The 27765-nt window shown below is 34.2% G+C and overlaps 1 protein-coding gene across 2 annotated transcripts in view; it reads right to left on the bottom strand.

The window, feature by feature from the left end:
• Positions 1 to 2616: 2616 nt before the first annotated feature.
• Positions 2617 to 27765, bottom strand: part of EXOC5 (exocyst complex component 5) — a 76655-nt gene continuing 51506 nt past the window's right edge. For both annotated transcript variants that reach the window (XM_077122544.1, XM_077122543.1), the window contains exons 8-18: positions 26618 to 26662; positions 26388 to 26528; positions 25197 to 25279; positions 23956 to 24165; positions 22280 to 22427; positions 15741 to 15849; positions 12049 to 12169; positions 10718 to 10804; positions 4942 to 5050; positions 4526 to 4741; positions 2617 to 3950 (exon numbers count right to left, since the gene is read on the bottom strand). In XM_077122544.1, coding sequence (XP_076978659.1) covers positions 3762 to 3950; positions 4526 to 4741; positions 4942 to 5050; positions 10718 to 10804; positions 12049 to 12169; positions 15741 to 15849; positions 22280 to 22427; positions 23956 to 24165; positions 25197 to 25279; positions 26388 to 26528; positions 26618 to 26662 — 1458 coding nt within the window. In that variant the 3' untranslated portion in view covers positions 2617 to 3761. The remainder of the gene's footprint in view (positions 3951 to 4525; positions 4742 to 4941; positions 5051 to 10717; positions 10805 to 12048; positions 12170 to 15740; positions 15850 to 22279; positions 22428 to 23955; positions 24166 to 25196; positions 25280 to 26387; positions 26529 to 26617; positions 26663 to 27765) is intronic.

Raw genomic sequence — 27765 nt, 5'->3', positions numbered from 1 at the left:
TAATCTAAACTCTACAATGAACGCAAAACACTGAATGAAGGAAAAAGATTAAGCAAAACTAACAAGCCAACTAAACAATCTATTTAAGGTTATAAGGTTACATTAAGGAGACTATAGTAGAGACATTAGAGTAAATCAGAAAGATTTAAGTTTTAATTTGAACCTCTTAATACCTGTAAACCCTGAACAGGTCTGCTTAATCTTTTTGTGCTTTAGATTTCTCATTTGTCAATAGTACTTAACTCTTGACTTTTTGGGAATCAAATGACATGATGTAGGGGCTTATCCTAGTGCCTGGGACTAATGTCAATAAATGTAGCTATAATTACCTTTATTATGCATTAAAAGAAAATAAATTGTTGCCTGCCTTCAGTTCATGCAGAACTGCTTAGTTTAACAATATAGTCAGGTCTTCTCTTCCAAAGTGTCCAATGTCTTATAGGACATACTTTCTCAAGCAGAGAGTAATACAAGAATTGAATATAACTGAACTAACTGGATGAAAACACAATACTTTCCATGTCAAATTAACCACGAGAAATCAGGAACATTCAGCATGCTTCTAGAAAACATCCTGCACTTAAGAGAAATCTACTGGCAAAGTGTAGGCAATGCACAGAGTATTTTCACATTAAAAAAAAAGTTCGACTTCCAGATATGAGCTTTATACATTGAGGGCATCTTGTTGGCTCTTACAAACAGTTCAAGCATGTATTAGGTACTATGCTTATAAAGGGGTTTGTGGCACTTCAGAAACCAATATTCCTTTACCTGGATACTTGTAATATTCACCATCATGAGAAAAAGCGGTTTTCAGGAATCAGTAAATTCTCTACTTGGGATCGATTTACTAGCTGATAATGAAATTATTTCACTCTGGGCCAGAAAGCTCATAAAGTAAAATATTTAAAAGTGAAAGGGAAAAGAAAACAGTCTAAAATATATGAAAAATTAACCTACTTTAACAGCTCTTTTTAAATAACAAGAAGAGTTCTCGGGACTTACAACAATGTGATCCTCAAAAGAGGTCATTAATTATCTTGGAATGGTCAGATGGTCAATTGTCTGCAAATCAATTCAGCTATTATTTTATAATTCTTCGCATGGACTATTCATTTACTGTAGTTACAGTCATTTTCAATATCATAATTTTCAAAACTAGACTATCTTCCTAAACCTGTTTATGTTTTACTTTCTGTACTATCTTATGTGACTATCATGCACTCAAGTTTTAGGGAAAAAACAACAACAAAACAATGCCTGGTATTTTAAATATTAAATATGTTAAATATTTTCAATGTTTAACACATTAGCTATTTCATATTAGCTCATCTGGAACTGGGAGATATTGCTTAGAGTCCTCATTTAAATGTTGGCTAAAGTTACCAATATTCAAAACGCATTATCTCTACTCCAAATTTCATATGTATACTGAAAAACATTACTTATTGATCATCTACTTTGGACAAAATTTTCTGATGGCTTTAAATATGAAAAATGCTTTAAAGTTCAGAATACAAAGAATGCATATTGTTTCATACACATGTTTTTTTCTTAGAGAAAGACAATCTGTTTAGGTTAAATTTCTAATTGTCGTTATATAGTCAAGTATTTTCTTTTAAAAAAGTGAGAAGACCTATGCTACAAAAAATGAGGAGCATCTTAAATTTAAAATAAAAAATCATTTATAAGATTCAGTATTTTAAAATATAAAAATGGAGTGAAATAAAAATAACAATTACAGGGAATTTGTTTATTGAGCAATAATGTTAACACTTTTTAAATATATTCACTTACGGGTTTTCTTTGTCACTGCCCTGTCAATGGACATAATGGAAAATATTGCACAGAACTCAAGCATGGAAATAATTAACAAAATATCTAAGCAACAAGTATATGTTTTACATTTTAAAAACTAAACCAAACAAAATAATTTGAAGCATTTCTCTGTTTTGGAAGTCTTAAAATGTTATCTCATATTTTATTTGAGGTTTTTTTTTCTTTTCTTTTTTTCTTTTTTTACAAATTGACACTGTGTACAAAGAGTTCAAATGGCCAGTAAAACTACTGCCTTAAAATTGTTGGCTTTAAGTAACAGAGGTATAATCTGAATTTACATCAGAGCTTTCTACAATGGCAATAGTATAAGCATATGACTTTCTATAGTATCCATAATCTGTGCTGTCTTTCTCTTGGCTAAGGAATAGTAAACTACAGCCTTTTAAAGCTGCCACGATTTCCTAGAATGCTTTGACAAAAGTTGACATTCTTCACTTCTCTTGCTTACCTTGATAACACTGGGCTAAACAGTAAATGAAGAAAATTCAAGTCAAGAGTAACTTAAATAGCTAGTCCTGGACCTGGAAATTTTGGTACAGCTGATGACCATTCAGATACAGATTCTGAGAGACAAGCAGTTTTTCAAGATTAGGCCAAAAAAGAACTACATTAAAAAACTGCCAAGAATGGGTTAAACATTAAAGTTTACCTGCTTCTAGAAAGCTATGAACAAGAACGAAATGGAAGTTGAAATACTGTATAGTTTAGAATGCATTCGCACAGAGCAAGTTTATGGAATTTATAGACTGATGGCCTTTACTAAATTTCCACTCAATGTTAAAAATTTTAAAAGTGATTTATTCTGTCACCATATTAAGCCAATTCAATTAACCACATCCAGTAGAAATCACCTCAGAAATGCCTTGAAAAAGGACAATGACAGAATATAAATATGAAAAGCAACTAGTCTTGCAAAGCTCACCTCCAAACTTAGAATGTATGTTATCTATCAATACCAATTCCTCTTAAAATAGAAGACCTCCTGCATGTTTAGTCATACCATCTTATTCAAGTTTAGCATTAACATACAAAATTTAAAGGATTGCATTGTTGCTCAGTATTGTTAATATTTTTTACCATTATACTTACCACTTAAACTATACCTCAACTTTTTACTTCCCTTATAGTATTAAAATAATGAATAAATATGGTCCTTTAATTAAGGTCTTCTACCTTATCTTAAGTGAAATACAAAATAAGGTTGTTTTATTTATTTGCTAGGGTTGGCTTAAAATCCACTTACCAAATAAGAAATAGTAACTTTTCTTAGGTTTTACCCAAAAAGCAGGTATATTCTGATCACCCCTACTACCTAATAAGATATTTCATTGTTTTAGTTTAGTTTATAACATTTTTCTTGGGATAGTATCATTGTTGCACCTCAGAAAAAAAACAATCATCCACCTATGAAAATTATGCTGAAATTGTAACCTTTTGAAAGAGGCAAAAAGTTCTTTAGGAAAACATAAAATAACTTGAACAACAATTACCAGTGCTGAAAAGGTCATTAAAAATTGGAGAATAATAAATGCAGTTTTGCTGTATTTCACCCATTAGTAATGTAAAACGGGATGGTGAAATATTCTAATGAAATATGTTAAGGAACAAGAACAAAACACTGGTAACATTCATTTGCCTTCTGACACCAACATTTTCCAGGATGAAAACAGTAACATGTAGTTTCACAGAATTTGAAAATTTGTAAGTTCAAGAATGGAATGAAAATTCAGCTTTAAGAGAAAGAGTAAAATATAGCCACTGGTGTCCAAATTTCAAATAAATCTCAAGGGTAAGTATGGCTGCTGTTTTCTTTCAAATAGTCATTATTCCATAAAATGTTGGCTGTGTCATAAGGAATCTCCTGTGCTTTCTATCAATTGAAGCCCACCAAATTACAATATATCTCCTTTGTAAATTCAACCTCAGCTGAAGTGTCGAGCAAGGCGGGCAGATCTATAGTCAGCACGAAGTTGTACGAAGGAGTGAAGTATGTTCTTGTCCAGATTAGCAAGTTGTTCTCCTGAGCAGACCTGCTTTAAGTTATCTGGAGCAACTACCAGGAGATTGCAAAGTGCATGCAAAGTATCAAAAAGTTGTAATACCAGTGGAATCTGAATTGAGAGAAAGAAAAAAATAATATTGAAACAAAATAAATTGCAGTTTTATAACTTTTTGCTTATATACTGTCACTCAGAATTTAATAGATTAGAAAGGTAGTTCAGTAGATTAGAATTTCTAAAAGCTCCTGAGGCTTTAAACTCTAAGATTTCAGAAGTTACATAAGTTCACTATAGTCTTTGTCAGTTTTCTTCAATAGTAACAATCATTTTTATACTTTTAGGGACTAGGACTAGTTATGATTAAATAGCACTTTTCTTAAATAATCTAAACCTTAAGGAAAATGAACAGAGAGATACACTTGAAGAAAGGATAAATTATTTTCCTGATGTGTGGCAGACAGAGTATTAGCCATGGAAGTCAACAAGGCCTTTTCTAAGCAAAAATGCAGTAATACTGAACATATGATTGAAACAGTACCTTTTTCATATGGATATGTTAGATTTATCTCACTATAATGTCAGGAAAAATTATAAATGTCACTAATCATATGTCAATACAGATTTTTTAATGTTCTGACTTAATGTTCCTGAGCCTATGTGCAAGTCTGATATTTGTGTGAACATACCTTGAAGTCTTTGGCACACTTCCTGTATTCAGCTACATCGCAAATTGCTAACATGCCACCCATACAACTATAGGAATATTGTTGAAGATGTTCATAAATAAGTCGATGAAAACGTACTCCAAGTTCCATCAAAACTGTATCCACATTCTTTCCATCCATGGAATTTTTAATCTTCTCTACTTGTTTTCTTACATAAGTACAGACTTTAACACAGGCCTGTAAAATTTTTTCTATATTTATTACACAGAAACACATATCAGCTTAGCTAAAGAAAAAATACAAGCTATTTTTCACTAATCTCGAAGTATAAAAGAAAAAAAAACACTTTGAGCATACTAAGATAAACCAATGAAAATGTTAACCAAAGCATTAACAAAGCAAATATTCTTACTAGCAAATCGAATCATTTTACTTACATTGGTATACTGAATCAAAACATTGTTTTCATCTTCTGGTTTAAAATCTGTCTTCTTTTGTTCTGCAGCCAAGATATGCTTCATCTGTCCAATCATACAATTTAATGTCCTAGAGAATTAAGAACATAACATATCTGATCCATTTATCATATATGTATTTTAATATTATCCATGCTAAATTAGATTTAAAACATTGGTTAAGGCCTAAATCTTAGGAAAAAAGTAAATTCTAACTCCTGATATTAAAGAGTTCTTGGTTTTATCAACTTCCAGCTCAAAACAGAGAACAAAGATTCATTTACCCAGTACCTTCTTTAGGACAATACTGAAGATCCTAAATGCCTGTCACTACCTCATTTCCTTAACAACTGAGGGTTTTCAAAGGCAAAAACATATAGAGAGATAGTTAAGAAGTTCAGAAGAAAAGAAGAAGAATGATCATTAAGAAGAACGAACAAGCTTTGGAAGAGAAGGTGAGAGGAGCACGGGTCTCAATGTCTACAGACAAACAAGAAGACAGACACGTAGCACTGAAGATACAGCTGACCAGTGACAGCACAGGCTTGTAATCCGTGAGCTCTCTGATATTCCCCAACAGCAATCAGCCACCCAGTTATAATAAAAGATACGGCACTGATCCACAGTTCATGATCTGTAAGGCAGCTGTGGTTGAAGGAAGGAGATTTTAGGGTACTTTTGAGGAAGTTATTCAAGAAATGGGCCAAAAGACTTAAGAAAAATAATGAAGGAAGTAAAGCCAGGAAAAAAAGATAACACACTGGCAGAAAATGAACAGATCAAGGGCAAGAGGTCCTGAGGAGGTCAGAGAACAGTTATTTGGAAAATTAAGAAGTTGAAAGAATAGGAGGTTGTAGAAATAGTGTGGAATTATTCCGAGTCAAGCCATTTGTTATAAATGATAACAAGGTTCAGTGGGGCATGACAGTGGGTTAAGTAGGGAAAAGTAAATGAGTGAGTCCACTCATATGGAATTAAGAATAGCCTAAGAGTTAAGATTAAAAGAAAGACTGTGAGCCAAGTTGTCATATTCTCAATAAATAGAAGGGACTGACAAGAGTTCTGGGAAGATGGCAGAATAGGATAGATCGAATTCAACACTGGTCCAAGGAACAGCTTGAGAAGGGACAGGAGGGCAACTGAGATGGCGATTCCAGGGTGTAATTGACCTGGGAGAGTTTTCTGCACCATGCTGCAAAAGCTGAGGAACCGAGATGCAGGGAACCAGAGACCATCTGGCTGGTGCAAACAGCCTAAAGCAGAATCCCGAAGCCCTCAGGAGTGCACTAATGGGGAGACAGGAACTAGGAAGTAAGCCAAGCTGTGTTTATTGAACATGCTATCCTCATGAGCGCAGACCAGCAACCCTCAACTTACCCCATACCCCATGCACCTGAACCCTATTACCTGCCCCCCTCCCTGTGCTCCAAGTGCCTCCACCTCTGCTAATCCCTCTGGTGTATACCCGCCCCACAACCCCACCCTAAGCACTCACATGCTTGCCCCAGCCCAACCCACCTTTCCTGTGCAAGCAGAGTCTCGCCCAGCCTCTCCTGAGCCCTACCCTCCCAGTCCCTACCCATTGCAGTCAGTTGCCAGGACATAAAGACTGTGATTGCTTACCTCCATTACCAGGTTATACCCATCCCTAGCGCATACAGTTGTACAGCCCCACCCTGCCCTCCCTGAGCTCTGCATCCGTGTACATCAGTTTACAGCACTCTCAGATCTGCACATCCACACAGACCCCACCCCCAGCTCTGGGAAAGCAACGACTTGCAGGGTCGGGCCACCTCTGCCCGCAGCCCATGCAGGCCCAATACCAACCCGCCGCCCTAGCTCTGTGCATGCACACAAAAGGCCCTGCACCCTAGACCAGCAAACACCAGGCCCTGCCCCTCAGAACTGTGCACCTGCACAGCCACATCCTTCACCACCACTGGGCACCCACGCTCACAGGCACCAGGAAAACATTTCCAAACTTGCATCTATAACTGTGCTGCAATGTATTACTACACTGTTGTGCCCTACCCCACATACTGCATCCTGCTTCACATCCATCCTGCAAATACAAGGCTTGAGACTACTGAAGGAAATCAACTTCCAGATATTAAACCAATCAAGGTATTTACATGCCACAAAGACAGCAGAAGATCACTAAACATCACGGTGCAGACAGATATAGCCCAACCTAACGATCAAATTAAAACATTAGAGAGGAGACAGACATTGGAACAACTAATCAGAGATGTTCATGTAACTACTAACAAAATAAATCAGATGGCTAATGACATAAAGGAGATCAAGAAGCCACTAGAAGAACATAAAGAGTAATTTGAAAGAATAAATAGAAAAACAGCAGATATCAAAGAGATTAAAGATGCAAGAGACCAAGCACAAAACATACTAGAGACATACAACAGCAAATGTGAAGAGGCAGAAGAAAGAATAAGGGAACTAGAGGACAGGACAACTAAATTTCGAACACTCAAAACAGCAAACGCCAAAAAAGATGGAAAAAGTTGAATTGGATCTCAGAGAAATGATGAACAAAACAAAGTGCACAAATACAGGAATCACTGGTGTCCCAGAAGGAGATGAGAAGAATAAAGGGCTAGGAAGAGGAGTTGAGGATATAATAGGGGAAAACCTCCCAACCCTTATAAAGGACATAAACATGCAAGTCAAAGAAGCTCAATGAACTTCAAATAGAATAACTCCAAATAGGCCTTCCCCAAAAAACATACAAATCAATCTGTCAAATGTTGGAGAAGCAGAAAATCCTGAAAACAGCAAGAGGAAAACAATCTACTACATACAAGGGAAAACACCTAAGACTGAGTTCAGACTACTCAACTGGCACTATGGAGGCGAGAGGGGAGTGGTACGATATATTTAGAATTCTGAATGAGAAAGACTTCCAGCCAAGAATTCTGTACCCAGCCAAATTGTCCTTCAAAACTGAGGGAGAGATTAAAATTTTTACAGACAAACAAATCCTGAAAGAACCTGTAAACAAAAGACAGCCCTACAAGAAATACTAAAGGGAGTTCTGCCAGCTGAAAAAAAAGGACAGGACAGGGAGGTCTGGAAAAGAACACAGAATTAAAGCATAAAGGGTAACTTAAAGAATACAAAGAGAAACAGGGAAAAGAATATACAGATCTGACAAAATCCAAAAGATAAGATGGTGGATTGAAGAAACGCCTTTTCAGTAATCACTTTGAATACTAACGGATTATATTTACCAATTAAAAGACAGAGATTAGCAGAAGAGATTAAGAAATATAATCTAGGGCGGGTCATGGTGGCTCAGCAGGCAGGAATGCTTGCCTGCAATGCCAGAGGACCCGGGTTCGTTTCCCAGTGCCTGCCCATGTGAGAAAAAAAAAAAAAAAGAAATATAATCTAGCTATGCTGCTTACAAGAGACTCATCTTAGACACAAGGATACAAACACACTGAAAGTGAAAGGATGGAAAAAGATGTTCCACACAAGTTGCAACCGAAAGAAAGCAGGAGTAGCTATACTAATATCAGACAAATAGATGTTAAATGTAAATACATCATAAGAGACAAAGAAGGACACTATATATTTAAAAAAGGGACAATTTACCAAGAAGAAATAACAATCATAAATGTTCATGCTCCCAATCAAGGAGTTTGAATGTACACGAGACAGACACTGGCAAAACTGAATGAAGCGATAGATGTTTCAACAATAAGAGTAGGAAACTTCAATACACCAGTCTCTTCTACAGATAGAACACCCAGACAGAACAGCAACAAGGAAACAGAGAAGTTAAACAACTTGATAAATGAATTAGACCTAACAAACATATATAGGTCATTACACCCCACAACACCAGGATATACATTCTTCTCTAGTGCTCATGGAACATTCTCCAGGATAGACCATATGCTGGGGCACAAAACAGGTCTTTATGAATTAAAAAACACTGAAATTATTCAAAGCACTTTCTCTGATCACAATGAATGAAGCTGGATATCAATAACCACCAAAGAACGAGAAGTTTCACAAATACATAGATATTATATAACACATTCTTAAACAACCAGTGGGTCAAAGAAGAAATTGCTAGTAGCTATCTAGAGACAAACAAAAATGAGAATATAAGAGACTGACATAAACTGACAGGCAACAGCAATAAAAAAGGGAAGAGGATGGTGTACCAGATTACGAGAGCTTCAGAGGCCAGTGGGTTTCTGGTATATTAACAGATGAATAACAGCTCTGGGATGCAAGTGAATAGCAAGCCCACCTTTTGGCCCCATAGTACATGGATATGGGAGAATTACATTCAAGAAAGCTCAAGAGACGAGTGTGCCTTCAATGTAGTAACTAATGCAAAGACTTGGAGGCTTATAAGGAAAGATAAAAAAAAAAACTAATTTATAAAAAATTACCTAATTTAAGAAAAAGAAAACTAGGAATTATATATCTAATATATTTTTGGAAGCTTAATGTATCCAACACTCCATCACTCAGAAAATGATTTTCAGGTATTTTGAGGCAAAATAAAAAGAAATGGACTTAAGTTGTTAATATAAAGGATTTACGTTAATAAAATACATACTTCTTAGCAGTGATTATAATGTATTAAATGCAGATATATGCATGATGTATATGCATACATTTTAATCACAATGATTTAAATGAGGTTCTATCTGTGTGTAATCTTATGTGGTACCTGGCTGAAAACAAAAAGAGAGACCACTTTTTAGGATTCTTCTGAGCATATAATTCTTCAAGGAAACTAATTTGACTGACTAATGCTGTAACACTATTAATTTCTAGTTTTATTTTTCTTTCCCTTATTATCACATACTCCACAGTTCTCACTTTTAGTGCCAAGATCAGATGGGAGGTGAGTTGTAAGCAATTTATTACTATCAATAAAGTAAAAATTTTTACTTTTTCATAAATCAGAAAGGATTCGAGGTTATCCTTAAAACAGCAAACACACTAACTTACATTCAAATATGATTCCTTGAGTAGAAGAGAGAGGAACAGAATTATACCAAATAATACTTTAAAAACCTTAGTAGCATTGGGCTTTAAAGTTACAGAGTCCAAGTTTTACTAGCCATTAGCTGTGTGTTGTTGAGCAAATTACTTAATTCCTTTAAGCCTCTATTTCCTCAACTGCAAAACGGAAATTGCAATTCCTATGTAATGCATGAAATAATATAGATGAACGTTGTACAAATGTACCTGACACATAGCAAGTGTGTGATAAATGGTAGCTGTTATCATCATCAATAAACACAAACACGTGAGTGTGTTGCTGGCTACCATCTCAAAAAGAGTTGCTCTATACTACAACACAGGTAATTTCTACAATAAGCATTACAATTTTTTTTTTGAATGTAAGTTTGTACACCCAGATTATTTTTAGAGAATTAACATTATTATTCATTTAAAGCACTTCATACTCAAAACTGAAGATTCTAAATAAAAATGAAATCCTCTAGTTACATGTCATTTTAACAAGTCTGGAGTGTGTGAGAGTGTCTGTGTGCAGTGAGGCTTACAAAAGAGGTTTTCAACAGAATATGGTTTAAGAGTATATCTAAACACACCAGGAATGAAAATGATATGTAAGATGTTACACCACATGATGGCGGAGTTAAGATAAAATTTTCTTCTTTAAAAATTACTTTAATGCTGCTAAGATAATATTCTTACACAATTGAAAAAAAAAATACAAGAGAAAAAAATAAAACCAGCAACTTGCCTATCAATACCAGTATCTAGTTTCATCTCCATTTGTTCAATTATTTCTTTTTTCTTCTGAAGGCATTCAGATAACTTGGGAGAAGAGCTATTGAATAAAGGGAGAAAAAAAAGCACATTATTAACAATCTTGTAATTTCCAAAAGTTTTCCAGATACACATGAGTACTGTATGTTATATACACTTACACAAATACACATTATTTCAATTTGCTACCAAATCTAAGAAGCGCATAAACAGTAAGCTAATTACTTAGTATTCACTGTGCCCAATTCATTATTTGGTCACACCAAGAACAATTAACATTAAAAGAGGAGAGGAAGATTTAGCTTTGTTATTCTCATCTTTGAGGAGACATCCCTTAAGAATAACAAACATCTGTTTTGAAAATTTGGATTTGGTTTCTTTTATAAGTAAATGTCTAGTATAATAAATAGTAAGAGAAGTCACAAAGTATCAACACTGTTCAATCCAGATATAGTAAAAAAAAAAAAAGATAATCATACTTACCTTCTGAATGCTACCTAAATGTCAAAGACACTCAAAATATTAGGGATATGGAACCCCAATAGTTATGTGAATTCTTTATAATGTGGCACAACTGCTCTTTAAAAAGCAAATTCTCAAAGATTCCCTTTTTTTTCGCTGCATGGTCTGGGAATTGAACCCAGGTCTCCCGCAAGGAAGGCAGGCATTCTAACCAATGAACTACCCGTGCACCCTCAAAGATTTCCTTTTAAAAGTGATTCTGGGATTATGAGTGTTCTTTGAGTATCTTTTGATAATTTCTTGACATATTTATAACAAATGTCTAGAATTTTATCTTTTATATGAATATTTTCCTCTGTATTTATTAAAAATACAATTTTTAAAGCATGTTCATATATGCACTACCTTATTTAATCTTAGCATTTGAAGCTCATATAAATCCTTATGAAGATATAAATGAAGACTTTGTGCCCTATCAAAATCAGTTCTATTAATCTCATGATACTTTTGTCATGTCTTTATACTGTAACAAATAGGTCCACGTAAACTGTGACTGTTGGATCTTTTTAAGACTATCAAATGTGCTTAGTTTCACTGAACTAGAAGTCTCTTTCACATCAGATTTAGGTTTACAACTGATTCAGTCTTTCCAAATACACTAACATAAATATAGCAGAAAGGGGAAATGGCAAGGAAGAAGGAAAAGAACTTCGGTTATTTCATACCCTCCTGAACAGTCTGAATTTTTATGAACATGCATTACTTTCATACATTAACAAAAAGATAGTATAAGTCTTATAATATTCACTTAAATACAAATGAAAACTAGACAATTTGACTAACCTTATTAGTGGCATAAGGTGATCATTAAACTGCTTGTCAAAAAGATGAAAAATAGTATTGGCCTGTTGCACAACATCCAAAAAATAGAGATTTGCATTTCTAGAATCTGAAGAAGGAATTCCTAAAATTGGAAGATAAATATATGCTAGAATCATATTGGAAGAAATCCACCTTGCAACAGCAAAAAAGGATGTGGTTTTATGCATATAACATGAATAAAAATACTGCTGTTATGCTGTTTTAATAAATTAGCAAAGATACTTTGTTATAGAAGAGGAAAATTAAGCTTAATAGCTTAATAAAAATACACTCAATGTTATTTTTAAACCCAAATTTTCACCAACTACTCAGTTTTCATGATTTATCAAATAATAAAGACTAATGGCATGGACCAAGATGGACTTATCTTCTCCTCCTCCTTTCCCATTCTCTGGTACATGAACCATCACATGAACCATAAGTACACTCCTACCGTTATTCTTATAACCAGGTTTCAATACCGCTGTGAAAATCATTTTCTTATTGGTCTTCTTTCTTTAAGTCTCTTTACCTTTTATCTCATATATACTTTTGCCATAGTAATGTGCCTAAACTTTGCCTTAAACATTTTACTCACCATATTCTCTACTCTTTACTCAAATATACTCAGTCTCCTCATTACCTATAGAATTTGCGATTTTCAAAATGGCATTCAAGTCACTCCATATTCTGGCCTTTCAGCTGACCTTTCTGGATTTCAGTTTCTTCCTTTTTGCAAAAGACTAACTGTTCAAGATGCTTATGTTTCCAGTCAAAATTACAAGACATAAGAGACTAGGAAAAATACGCATAGCAAATGAGAAAATAAAAGTTTAATATAGTTCCTTTATAGGATAATTTTTGAAAAGTTTTAAAAATTCTAAACAAAGGTGTTTTTTCCCCCAACAAAAGACAAAATTGCCAATTGGTAAGAAAGCTAAAGGCTCCATTGCAAATGAACTTACAAAAGAAAAACGTAAACTCAATATATGTGCAAAAAATACTATTCCTTGCTATTAACAAAAGAAATGAAAATTTCATAACCACCAAATTATTAAGGTTTTTAGAGGATATCAATGATGTGCAGAAAAACTGGTACACACACATACATGCTAGTAGTCATGTGACAGGGGAAAATAACTAAGAAAAAATTTATATGTATCAAAATTAAAAGCAAAAAATGGGTAACATACTTTGACCTGGTAATTTATTTCGGGGATTGCATGCAAAGGGAATAATTCAAAATAAGGATAATACCTTGAGCTCTATAATGTTCATTACAGCATTATTTATATTACCGAAAATCTGAAAAGATCCAAGATGGGTACTAACTAAATGGCTGCCTGAAAAATGCTTATGACTTTCCATTCTACAAGGAAATCTCCTAAGCCCTTTAAAATTGAGAATGTTGCTAAATGAAGATACTAGGTTTCCACTAATAAGAAATCCCTCATACCACACAGATCCACATTCATGTTAGTCACTATTCTATTCATTATCTCCGTAACATCTTTGAGGTGAGTACTATTCCAGTCCAAATCACCAAGTTATGCATGATCAGATCATTTGCAAATGGCAAATGTATTTTGAAATTCTTGATGTTAAGGATCTACTACAGTTGTTTAGTTTTTTTTCATTTTTTTTTTTTTAAAAGCAGGATACAAATAACTATCTACATCATGAGAACAACTATGTGGAAAAAAACTAGGTAAGGATAAACCACAGTTGAACCAAGATGACTGACTTGCAGACAATTTTGCTTCAATGTTTAAAACCTTATTGCCTGCCACGCCAGAGAACTGGGTTCGATTCCCAGTGTTTGCCCATGCAAAAAAAATAAAAAAATACCTCATGATGTTATATACATGGTCAACAAAGATTTTCTGAGCATCTACTATGTGCTCTCTAAGTGCTAGAGTCTAAGACAGAAAAGATTCCTCTCTTCATGAGTTTACATGTTATTCTCTCTACTCTTTCCCTAAATATTCAATTTACTCCCACACTTTATTCAGATTTCTGGCTTGTGAGTCTCAGAGAGGACTTCCCTGACCAACCTTTCTTAAAAAGCCCTCTGCCTTGAACTCCTACCCCACATCCCTATTTCCACTCTCTCCCCCCTTATTCAGATTTATTGTTCTTCACTGCACTTTCCATTCATTTACTTAATGTCACTCTCTTCCAAAATAATATAACTCTATGGGTGCAGAGTAGGCACTTAATAAATACTTACTGAATGAATAAATTCTGGTGAGTATGGGCAATTACTGATAAAAGTTTCACACTGTGATAAGTGCTACAAAAAAGTTAATTCAGTGACAATGGGCTTGGACAGGAGGGCTACTTTAGCTAGGGTGGTCAGCAAAGACCTCGCTGAGAAGCTGGTATCTGAGTTGAGATTAAAAAACGGAAATATCGGGGCGGGCCGCGGTGGCTCAGCGGGCAAGAGTGCTTGCCTGCTATGCCGGAGGACCTCGGTTCGATTCCCGGCCCCAGCCCATGTAAAAAACAAACAAACAAACAAAATATAATAAAACAAGAAAATGTTTAAAGATGTTTCCCTTTCTTCCTCCCTTCCTTCCTTCTATCCTTCCTTCCTTCTCTGTCTTTCCTTCCCTTCCTCCCTCAAAAAAAAAAAAAAAAAAAACGGAAATATCAGCTATGTTTAGGAGCTGAGGGGAACGAGTTTGGGATAGGGAAATACGAAGCACAAAGAAACTGAGTGAGCACAAAGAATTTGAGCGAGGACAAAAAATGAAGGCCAGAGTGCCTGGGGCCTTAAGGGAAAGGTAACATGAGATGAGCATGAATACATAAGAGGCTAGATTACAGACTGATAATAAAGGGAGTGATAAACTAGTTGTTGTATGGAGTCAGTAATTTCAGGAAGCAAGAATGGACACAGGGAGATCAGTCAGGAGTGGAGAAAGAAGACAATGTTTAAAGTAGTGTGGCATCAGTGAGATGAAGAAAAGATGAACTCAAGTTATGTTTGGAGGTTTACTGACAGGATTTACTGATGGACTGGTTACCAAGGATGATGGAGACTAAGAATTAAGGTAACTCATGGGTTTTGAGCTTGAGCAACTGATAGACGGTAATGCCTTTAAATGACACAGGGAAGGAAGGGAGCAGAACAGATTTAGGGGGAAGATAAAGAATTTTATTTTGGATATGTTAAATTTGAGATGTGTACCGAACATATAGGTAAAGAGGTCAAGTGAGCAATTAGACTAATGAGAGTGGAACTCAGGTGAGAGGTCATAGCCCAAAAGACCAAAAACAAAAGAAAATTTTAAATGAGCCCATTCCTTTCTAGACATATTTAATATTTTCCTTTTCCTTACTAAACCTTACAACTTAATTCTCCCAACCAGAATTACTCTTGCCTTCATTTCTGCTCCCTTAACATTTTATGACCTACAGAATTATAATACATTCCGCCATACATTGTAGTAACTTATGTAGCCTACCCTGTTCTGCTGAATGTAAACATTGAGGGAATTGTATCTTTTAGTACAATTTTTCATACCTAGCAAATCCTTGCATTACAGCTCAAAAAGCACTATTTATTAGTGAACTGAATTCTCTATAGCTATATATAGAACATTATGCCTATAGGTGAACCAAGCAGGATAAAAGGAATTTAATACAAAGTATAACATAAATATACTTACCAGCAAGTCCTGTTTCCAAAGCATAATCAATATGCTCAATACATAAAAATTCCACAAGAATGGTAAAAATTCTAAAGGCATTCCTTGGTAAATCAGAAGGATCAGAGAGCTTTAAAAACACAAAACAAATGCATCACTCCTCAAGTGTACCTTTTAAAAAGGCCTTTTTTTTTTTAGCAATCAATTTGGAATAAGTTATAGCATTTTAGGTATCAAAACAAAACATCTCTCATATACATAGTTAAAATGCTTAGATTAGATGTTTTTCAAAATTGTACTACAACTTGTTAATGGATTGTGACATGAAAGAAAAAGAAGAGAAAACCAATAGAAAATAAAGTATAATATACAGTAAAGGTAAATATAGTTTCATCCAATATATATACACACACTATATAAGCACATCCAAATACACACATATAATACTGGGCTGCTTTGTAAATGTTTCTTATTGTGGATTATGGTCAAACAGATTTGAAAGCTACTGAGCAAGGGCTGGCCCAGCAAAATTCAGAACAAAAAAGATGCTTTAGTTTATCAGGAGCTGGGTTTGAGAAATTAGTAACAGAGGTACTATAAAATACAAGAGGATCAAATCCCAGCTTCATCACTTTCTGACTGAGGGACATTTGATATATTATTTAACCCCATCAAGTCTAAGTTCCTTCACCTACAATACGTGAATAATATTAACAGAACTTACCTCTTAGAGTTGAGGTGAGAATAAAATATGAAAATGCATGTAAAGTGTTTTTAGCAATGTTTGGTACATATAATCACATAAGAAATGTTTTCATGCCATTACTGCTGATAAACTAGCTACTCAGTAAAAGAATCACTACCAGCTACATGCTGGTTTGAAAGTGTTGTGTACCCCAGAAAAGCCATGTCCTTTAATCCTGATTCAATGTTATAGGATAGAAACTTCTGATTACATTGTTTCCATAGAGACTGACCCACTCAAAATTTTGGGTGTGGCCTTTTGATTAGATAGCAATGTGACTCCACCTATTCCAGGTGGGTCTTAATAAGTTTAATGGAGTCTTTTAAAGGGGAACATTTTGGAGAAACCTCAGATGCAGATGCTTGAAGAACAGCTGCTTCAGAGTCAACAAAGACACAGACATTTGGAGATGCCTGGAGTGCCAACAGAGAAAGCAAACACCTAGACGTGAGTGTTTGGTGATGCAGAGCCCAGCAGACATCCGTGCCTTCCCATGAGATGCTAAGCAAGCCAGAATCCAGAGTTGTGTCCCAGAGGAGCTAAGTGAAGGCCCAACAGACACTTAGAGAGGAAATCACTGGCATCAGAAGCTAGAAGCAATGGAACTGGGACCAAGGACCAGAAAATGCCAGCCATGTGCCTTCCCACATGACAGTCATTGGCCTTTCTTGAGTCAAGGTATCTTTCACTGGATGCTTTACGTTGGTCATTTTTATGGCCTTAGAACTGTAAACTTGGAACTTGGTAAATTACCTTTTTATAAGCCATTCCATTCCTAGTATATTGCATTCCAGCAGCATTAGCAAACCAACACACACTTTTAAAAAGTTAGAAAGTTATTTTCAACTTCTTAAATATGCTTTTCAATGACATAAATTTTGATTTCTGCCTTTGTTGAACCTATTTGTAGTCTCCACTTATGACCCCCTCAGGGTATTATCTGATGTATAATGCTAAGAGTGGATGAAGTCCATAACACAAACTCACTTTAAATCCCTACTAATTATAAACACTAATTTGGTGTTACTTAACTCTCCTCCTGGTCTTCTGATAACTGCCTCAATCTTTACCCCTCATTAGTCTCTCTACCCCAATCTTCATCTCCCTTCTTTGGTCACTGATGTTCTCATTTTCTTCAAAAGGCATAAAAAAAAAATTTCCATCTTACCCTCCTGATCACATCCATACATCTATGCAAAACCAAAAGAATAGGTAGACAGAAAAATCAGTAAGGATACAGAAAATCTGAACAATACTATCAATTAATTGGACCTGACATTTACAGAATACTCCACCTAACAACATCAGAATACACATTCTTTTCAAGTGCACACAGAATATTTACCAAAATATACTACATTTGGGCAAAAAAAAACAAAAACAAGTCTCAATATATTTAAAAAGGATTCACATAATAGATGCATGTTACTGATTCCTGGTCCATGCAACCCCCAAAAATCAAAAAGTGTGGCGAACAGAATTTCTTTTGATATATATTATCAATATCTGCCTCTGTATGTACAGATTTATAAATACATATATGGAAGGAGACACACAAGGAAAAAAGTGCGTTATCTGATCACAATGGAATCAAATTTTAAATCTGTAACAGAAAGATGTCTGAAAAATCCTCAAATATCTGGAAATGAAATAATATATTTATAAATCATACTCGGGCCAAGTAATATCAAATGGGAAATGAAAAAAAATTAGAAGGATGAAAATAAGATACAACATATCAAAATTTGGGGGGGTGCAGCTAAAGCGATATTTAGAGCAAAATTTATAGGACTAAATGTTTATATCAGAAGAAGAAAGGTCTCAAGTTAACGACCCCAATTTCTACCTTAAAAAACTAGAAAAAGAAAGCCAATGAAACCCTATTAAGCAGAAGAACGGAAATAATAAAGAATGGAAATCAGTGAAATACAAAACAGAAAAAACAAAAGAGGGAAAAAAGAATCAACGAAACTAAAAGCTAGTTCTGTGGAAATATCAATAAAATGGATAGACCTCTAGCCAGATTAATCAGTAAAAAAGAGAGAAGACAAATTATTGACATCAGAAATGAATGAGGTGACAACACTACAGAGTCTATAGGTATTAAAACGATAGTAAGAAAATACTATGAACAACTTAATGCCAATATATTCAACTACTTATATGAAATGTAGAAATCCTTTAAAAGATACAAACTTGCATGAAAGCTCACTTTAAAGGAAGTAGAATCTAAACAGCCCTAGTTATATTAAAGAAGTTAAATCTGTAATTAAAAACCATCACAAAGAAAACAACAAACCCAAATAATTTCACTGTGAATTCTACCACATATTTAAGGAGAAAATTATAGCAATTGTACACAGACTCTTAAGAAAACAGAAGAGAATACTTCCCAACTCATTCTATGAGGCCAACGTTACCCTGATACCAAAACCAGACAAGATTTACAAGAAGAGAAAATTATAGACTAAAATCCTTCATGAACACAGAGGCAAAAATCCTTAAAATGTTAGCAAACCTAATCCAACAAATTATAAATAGGATAATACATGACCAAGTGGGGTTTAATCTAAGGAATGCAAGGTTAATGTTTGAAGAATCAATGTTAATTCATCATAATAACAATAAAAAGAAAGCACTGACAAAATCCAATATCCAAAAAAAATGAGTGAACTAGGACCATAAGAATTTTCTCAATCCAATAAGGATCTTCTATGAAAAATCTACAGTTAGCATCATACTTAATGATGAAAGACCGAGTACTTTACCCCTAAGAACAAGAATAATGCCAGGTTTATGCTCTCTCCACTTCTAGTCAACACTATACTGAAGATTCTAACCAGTGCAACAAAGGAAGAGGCTAAAATAAAAGACATCTACACTAGAACAGAATAAGTAAAACTGTCTTTATTGGCAGGCAACATGATAATCTATATTGAAAATCCTATGGGATCTACATAGGAGCACCTGAAACGTGAATACTGCTGATGAGAATGGAAAATGGAAAAACTATTTTAGTTTGGTAGTGTCTTAAAAAGTTAAACAATTGTTTATCATATAACCCAGTCATATCAATCCTAAGTATTTACTAAAGAAAACTGAAAGCACAGATCCATACAAAGACATGTACATCAATGTTCACAGAATCTTTGTAACAGCCAAACTCTAGAACCAATCTAAATGTCCACCAATAGTTAAATGCATAAACAAACTGTGGCTTTTCCCTACAATAAATACCACTCATCAATAAAAGGAACAAATTATTTACATACACAACATGAATGAATCTCAAAATAATTATACTTTGAGTCAAAGAAGCCAGACTAAAAATCGTAAAAACATACTTAATGTATGATCCCACTTATATAAAATTCTAGAAAATGTTACCAATCTATATGACTGCAAATCAGTGATTACCTGACAATGGAAGTGGGAAAGGGGGAAAGAGGGATTTCAAAAGAGTACAAGGAAATTTTGGAGGGTGATGGATATGTTCAGTATTTTGACTGTATTGATAGCATCATAAAAGTACCCTAATTTATCAAGTTATCAAATTTTATAGTTTAAATATAAGCAATTAATTGAATGCAAAAATATTTCAATATATTTTTTTTTTTTTTAAAGAGAGAGGGAGGAAGGGAAGGAAAGACAGAGAGAAGGAAGGAAGGAAGGGAGGAAGAAAGGGAAACATCTTTAAACATTTTCTTGTTTTATTGTATTTTGTTTGTTTGTTTGTTTTTTACATGGGCTGGGGCCGGGAATCGAACCGAGGTCCTCCGGCATGGCAGGCAAGCACTTTGCCCGCTAAGCCACGGCGGCCCGCCCTCAATATATTTTTAAAAAGGAAAAAATCAACTAATCTGATCATTATACTGTCTCTTTTAATATCCTTTACATCTTCTGTCATCACCTGTAAGGGTAAGCAAAATATACAGAGTTTATGTCTATCTTTTCAGCTTCCTCCCCTACTACTCTCCTTACATACACCCATATTTCAAGCATTTCAGACTGCACGGTGGATCTTTGTACGTTTTTTTTGTACATGTGCTGTTTTCTCTACCTGAAACATCCTTCCAGGATCATGTTCTTGATGACATTCTACTTACCTTTTCCAATAAATATGCTGCTCTAATTTCTTAGCCAGACAGTCAGTTGCTTATCTTTGATCCCAGCAGTGTACACCTATTTGGTACTAATTCTTTACATGTCTATCTCCTTTCACCATATCAATCAAAAGTAATGTACCTGTATTTTTCGTATTTATATCCTTACAGTGGCTGGTGCAAAGTAAATACACAATAATGTTTGTTGATCGGATTGCTCTGAACTGAATTTCAATCTTGTAATTTTCCAGACAGGTCATGATTTAGAGCTAATTGCCAAGATTTGATCAATAAATTAAAATGCTGACCGCTTAATTTTCAAGGATCTGAGACTCTAGAAATACTGTAATATATTTCCAGGTCAGAAAAGTATAGGAATTACTATACCAAAGATACCCATCATCTACCCAGATGTGTCAGAGCTTAACATTTTTCCTCATGTGCTTCGGACTTTTGCTTTGTGGGGTGCGGAGGTGGGGTGGGGGGTGGGAATATAATCTTATGGTTAAAGTCCCTTGGTTATCCCTCCCTTAATGCAATCACAATCCTGAATTTGTTTAACACTTCCAGGCTTGTCTTTATACTTACATGCTTTGTAAACATCCTAACAAAATATACAGTACTGTTTTACTTTTTAAAACTTTATATAGAAGTATACTGAATATATCTTTTTCCCATCTTGCTCTTTTCATTCAACTTCATATTTCCAAGATTTATTCACATTGATACATGACTCTTGTTCACTCATTTAAATTTTTTTGTTTTCTAGGATACGACCAATCCCAGTTCATTCATCAATTCTCTCTTTGGTAGACATTTCATTTGCTTCTAACTTCTCACCATGACAAATAATGCTGATATGGATGTTAGACATGTCACAATGCATAATAGGAGTTTCTCTATGTTACTGCCAAAGTAACTGCTGATTTTCACTCCCTACTGGCAGTGTGTGAGGATTCTTGTTGCTCCGCGCTCTTACCAACATTTGGAACCACCAGACTTAATTTTTGCCAACCTAATGAGAATGAGATGGTATTTCCCTATTTTAAGTTTCAATTCCCTCACTACTATCTTACTGATAATTTACATTTTCTTTTCTGTTACTCATGTGTATCCTTTGATTTGTCTTATGATTTATATAAATGTATTTAATATGTCTATTTATACAGTTTTACTACACCTCAATATAAATAATATAAACCATATAAATTAAAAATTAAGACAGCCTCAATTGTCTATTTCATTACTTAGAAGCTATATATCTCATCTATAAAACAGGACTAATAATGACCTCACAAAGTGATTATGATGATTAAAATGAGTTAATATATAGGTGAAATTCTTAGAATAGTTCTTAGAACATGGTATGTGTTATAAAATTATTAGTCATTATTGTTTGACATAATTTCCTGCTCCTAATACTGGTTACAAATTCCTTCTTGTGGGCTGTGACTTATCTGTTTACTTTGTTTAAAATGAGTTTGTTGTAGGGAAATTCTAAACTTTAATGGAGTTGATTCTTCACTATTTCCCTTTGATGGCCATGCTCTTAAAACATCTTTCTCTCCCTGATTCTCCATTTCTTTATAGGAAAGGCCTAACCCTCCCTTTCATATCTCACTTAATTTCAATTTAAAATTGATTTGGTTTAAACAAGGTAACTTAAAATACATAACCGTATATAAATAAAATAAATTTACAATCACTCTTACCCTATGACATCTTTCAAAGGCTTGTTTGGTTTCTTGTAAAAGATTAACCACCACTTCTTGGGATAGGAAAGTTTCCCCATGAGTATCGATACTTGGCCCCAGTGGTAAGTTGGTACGTTGTCTAATTCTCTCTTTCAAATCTTGAATACTGGACACATCATACAGGCAAATGAAAAAGAACACTTTAAACAGATTTCACCTGCAAGTATTTGTATACAACAAGAAAGAAAAATGGGCCAAACACCTAAGTTCTAATTCTAAAAACTAGTTCTGTGAAATGCAGCAAGTCTACATCTCTGAACAGAAGACTTTTCATCTGGAAAATGAGTAAACTTGGAGTGAGTAATCTCTAAATCCTTTCAGTTCTACAGTTCTGACTTCATAATCAGAAACTCCCTATTTGTCTAGCTTCTTCAGGAAGTTAGTAATTTCAAATAAATTAATATTCCAAGTAACCAAATGGTCCTGTTCAAAAATAAAGCTTTAGTAAATCTTCCCCTATTGTGCTGAGCTGTTTCATGGAGACTGTGGTCAGTGTTAATTTGAGGTTTCCCTGGTACTACATGATCTGGTTTTGCCAGATCTTACCTTCATGGATTTTATAATCTGATCATTCCCAGTGTTTCTTCTGAAAAGCTGAAGCAATTTCTGTGTATCTAGTATAGAATTCTTGAACTTCCCCATGGATTTACCGTTTTGTTGTTTGTTTATAAGAGGTCCTTGTATAAGAACTTTAGCCAAAGAGGTCTGTTTAGCATGCTATTCTGTTAAAATATATTAGCAGCATTTCTAAGGTATCTAAAAATAAAATTTTAACTATTTACAAATATATTTAATCATTTAAACAAACTGTACATCTTAAAACAGTTTAGTTGAGGGTCATTTTCAACGTGATAAATGTGATCAGCATAGTGGTTTCTTTATAACTTTAGAATTTTTTCATTCCTGTAATATACAGGACTACTGTGAACTACTTAAAAAAATTCTTATGATTTTTCTTTAGTTTTCTCTTTCCTTCCTTGCTACTGCCTTTCAGATGCTACCTCCTACCCCTAATTGTAACCTTTCCAATCATTATTCAATATATGACGAATGGGGAACAAGACACTGCTTTGGGTCTATGTGTGGACTCGAGACTTTAATAGCATGGCTCCACAGAAGTCATTTTGCCTCCTGGAATCAACTGGGCTCCAGAGAGTTGACATCTGGGTGACTGAAGTGCTACCAATCCTTACAGAAAATCATTTTCTTCTAGTATGTGAATAACCAGAGGCTTAAAGGTATTAACAATAACTCCACGCTCAAGTAACTAAAAAGCTCATTAATTTAGGGTACCCAAACTGTGAACTATTTACATTTCACATGTGCAACAACAAAATGATGTTCTTCCTTGTCAATAACCTGGAACGATTTACTCAATCTGAAAAAAGGTGAAAGAAAAAACTAAGAAACTCTTTATAATTCTGATATTCTGCTTTACATTTTAATCACATTATGTTAGGTCATTTCAACATGTGGTTCAAGAGACAGGATTTGACCAATGGTGTGAACAACCTGAGTTAAAAGAGTTCTTTATATTATAATCTAATACAATCAATATTGGACAAATCTGTCCAAAATAATAACATTCCTAATATCTTTAGTTTTAACTACAATATTAAACAACAAACACTCACCCTCCTGTGCCAATGGATCTCTTTTGATGGTTTTTTGAATCATAATAGCGCTGGAGGATCAGAGCACTTCTGCTTTTCAAATAACCAGTCTCCACCTCAATATAGTTCTCCAAATAGGAAATGAAAATGGATTTGATAAGCTTAGACAAGAAAGTCTGTTTATCAGTACCTAAGTTAAACTCCATCAACTTGCTGGAAAGATTGGTGGTTCTTTTCATGGAAAAGGGGGGAAAAAGATTAATGTATATTTTAGGTATAGTAACAATACTAAGGAATATATATTTTTACAATGTGACTTTAAAGACTTCCGTTAAACCATCATTTTTTAACTCTGGGAGAGTACTTACGATGTAGAGAGCAATTCTATAGGGTTATATATAAGGTAAAATGGAATATTACAAACAACACTGCGTTTGAGCTCTGCCTTAAACTCTGAAAGATAACATAGGAGAAGAAACTGGGAGGCAATCAACCAGTTTAGAAATGGCAAAATGACAGAATGGCTCCAAGTATGCTTCAATGGTACCCAAGTCAGAGTACTAAAAGGTTTACTCTCTTTTCATTCTCTTTTGCTTTTTGTCCAAGTGGACTTTCCTCTAATATCCTATTTCCAAATGTTGAAGACAAGGTCACAAAAGTGCTGTTGTTAAGATGGACTTCCTGATTATGGTTACTTTTGAAAACCCTTGTCCCCAAACGATGAAAGTGATGTTACTGAAGAACAGCAATATGGTTAAGAAAAGCCAAGGGGAAAAAACCAAAAACTCCAAAAAGCTTCTGACAGATCATCTCTAAGAGTAACAATGCCATTTACAAACACACAAGACAAATTCTCACACCAGACATAAGGCAGAAATTGACATTTGTTAAGAATTTGTCACTTTTTTCATAATTTCTAAAGTTTTAACTGCAGATAAATAATACTACTTCTTAGAAAAAAATTTAGTAAACTAGCTTACAATTAAAATCATAAACAAGATTTTCAAGTCTTAGTTTAAAAAAATGAATAAGGTTTTATGTTTCATTAAAGTACTCCATTTCTATGAAGGATAATACCTAGTTCACGTAAATTTATACTGTTCTTGTACAATACCAGTTTATGCAGCCAAACATCTTTTAATGCTAAAAGGTATATTGCTATCCGATAAACTGTTATTCAAAATACCTGAATACATCCCCATTTCCTATTACAAAAAGACTATATGAGACCTATTATAATATTTTAACGAATAAAAATATACCTTGTAAACAGATCATAGAGATTTCTGAGATATTGTTCTGCATCAGACTTTCTATATTCTTCTAATTGGTCTTTCACAAAACCCTAAAAGAAAGAAAAATCAACACTCTCTATTAAAAATTAAATTCCATAACTTCAAGGTATTTTTTCCCTAAAATTCCTCCACATTCTTGATCTGTTCTGACTAAAGCCCAATGAAAATGGCAATGCACAGAAAAAACACCAATCATAAAAAACAAGAAAGCAGTTTTTTATCTTTCTGCTTCTCACATTAACTACAGAAGATCTATTATGAGTCTTGGGAAAAGTATTAAGAATACAGAAAGACCTTTTCTTTTGAAACCAGCCTATCCTGTTTCAAGATGTACACCAACAAAACCTAAGGCTTTACCAACTAAGTCAATTCATTAGAATAGCATTTCCAAAACTGTGGTCTGGTTAACATACATAGGCATTACTCTAAAATAGGGTTCCATGGTCAGTAAACTTAGGAGATAATATATATTACATCCCACTTCTGGAGAATCACAGTACATATTATATTAGTAGCTTTAAAAGTTATTAAAAGTCCTGAACTTTGTTTAAAAAACAAATTTTATGCTGTGCAATCCAGTGATAAACAAAAAGTTTAGGAAATGCTGCCTTGAAGTACAGTGTCACGAGAGTCAAGGTAGAAAGTTAAATTCCTGCCTTTTTTCTTCTCATGTTAGTACTTAATTACAAAAAAACTCTATACACTCCCATTTGTAATTCTTGTTCAATTTCACAAATGCCATCTCTTGGTCATGGTGAGGATCAAAAAACAAAACCTGAGAATGTCCTACTACAATTTATTACTACTATTACACTACACAAATTTCAAGTACATGCCACTTAATGAATAGAGAATTTTCTTTGGCAAAACAATAGTACATTTCATAACATGATATAGGCATACTTTTTCCCTTAACTGAGTGAGTAGATTACTATTCCTATGGTTACTAATAAGTAAAACTAAATTTTCAAAAACTTTTAAATTATAGAAAATAAACACATTGCCTTAAGAATTATTAATTTGTCACTATTTAAAATTACCTGGGGCGGGCCACGGTGGCTCAGCAGGCAAGAATGCTTGCCTGCCATGCCAGAGGACCAGGGTTCGATTCCCAGTGTCTGCCCATGTTAAAAAAAAAAAAAAAATTTGTAAAATTACCTGCAATCTGATTTCAAATACATTTTGAATAAGTTTAGCCAGTACTGTTTCTGGATTACTAAAGATATCTCCCACTTGTTTGTTCACCCGTTGACAGAGTACTGCTGCATCTTCAAATATATCATTTCTCAAGAAAGCACCCTAAAGAGCAGAGGCATTTTACACAGTAAATACACGGTTTTCAAATCACAAATTAGTATAAAATAAAATAAAATCCAATAAAGTATTACCTCCTGGCACTGCTTTATATAAACATCAACACAATGGGAATAACCCTACAACAGAGGAAAGAAACACATTATTATCACTATCCTGGTTTTAAAATAATCTCAATACAAAGAAGTGTTACAAATAATAAAGCTAGGTTTAAGTCCTAGTGAATGGCCAAAAGTAACAGTTACTGACCTAAATAAAATTAATTTTACAAAACCAAAAACCTAATACAGGTGCCTTTTCCTAGTTACTTTCTATAATGAAATTGATCAGCCAGTTCATTTCCTAGCTAGACTTTAAAAAGAAAGAAAGAAGTTGAGGTATAGCTGAATTTCATTACTGCAATTTTTGCCATATGATCACCTAGCCATTACCTTTTAACAACAAACAAACATGTAACACAAACACAAATATTCAAGGTCTTGAGAGAAGAGTTTATGTATAACTTCCTTCTTTCCTCTCTTAGATTCAAAGCATTTACCTTCCCTTGCTAGAAACTGGACAGAACTGTGTGTGAGCCAGAAGCTTAAAAGATTTGGCAGTCAGGGAATAAATTTCTTACACTAGTCCACTTTAACAAAGTTTATTTAAAACAAAGTAATTTGTAATAGTAAGCTCACTGTAACGAGAATTTCGCCTATCAACAAATCACACCTAAAAACAAGTAAGCAAAATAAAATATACCGTTGCCTCAAGAACCATCCTCAATGCTCACGCAGACATGTTGACTATATGAAAACTCCAACAAACTGCTTCCATTGCCCTAATTTAACCGACATAAATATGAAGAAGCAAACTGAAGAATGTTCGATTTCTTTAAACACCTTCTTTGCAGAAATACTAAAACAGGGCTTCTTCCCTTGATTCAAACTGCAGGAAGATAGTTTCATGACCAGACTCAACATTCCTTGTATTACCAACTGAGACCCTGAACTGGGTCTTTAATAATCACTTTCCACCTAACTCTTGTTTGTAAATTCCAGATATTTACTGTCAAATCTTTTTTGCTTCTGACTTATAATATGCATGACTAAAAAGAAACATCATCAAAACAAAGAAAGACAACATGGCTTTGTACATCAAACTAAATAAAAGATTCACTGATAAAATATTAACATAACTGAATACATAATTCTTACTTAAATAATATTAAATATGTAACATT

The sequence above is a fragment of the Tamandua tetradactyla genome, chromosome 12, assembly GCF_023851605.1.
Source record: "Tamandua tetradactyla isolate mTamTet1 chromosome 12, mTamTet1.pri, whole genome shotgun sequence".
Classification (NCBI taxonomy): domain Eukaryota; kingdom Metazoa; phylum Chordata; class Mammalia; order Pilosa; family Myrmecophagidae; genus Tamandua; species Tamandua tetradactyla.
This window is presented reverse-complemented; position numbering and strand designations above follow the sequence as displayed.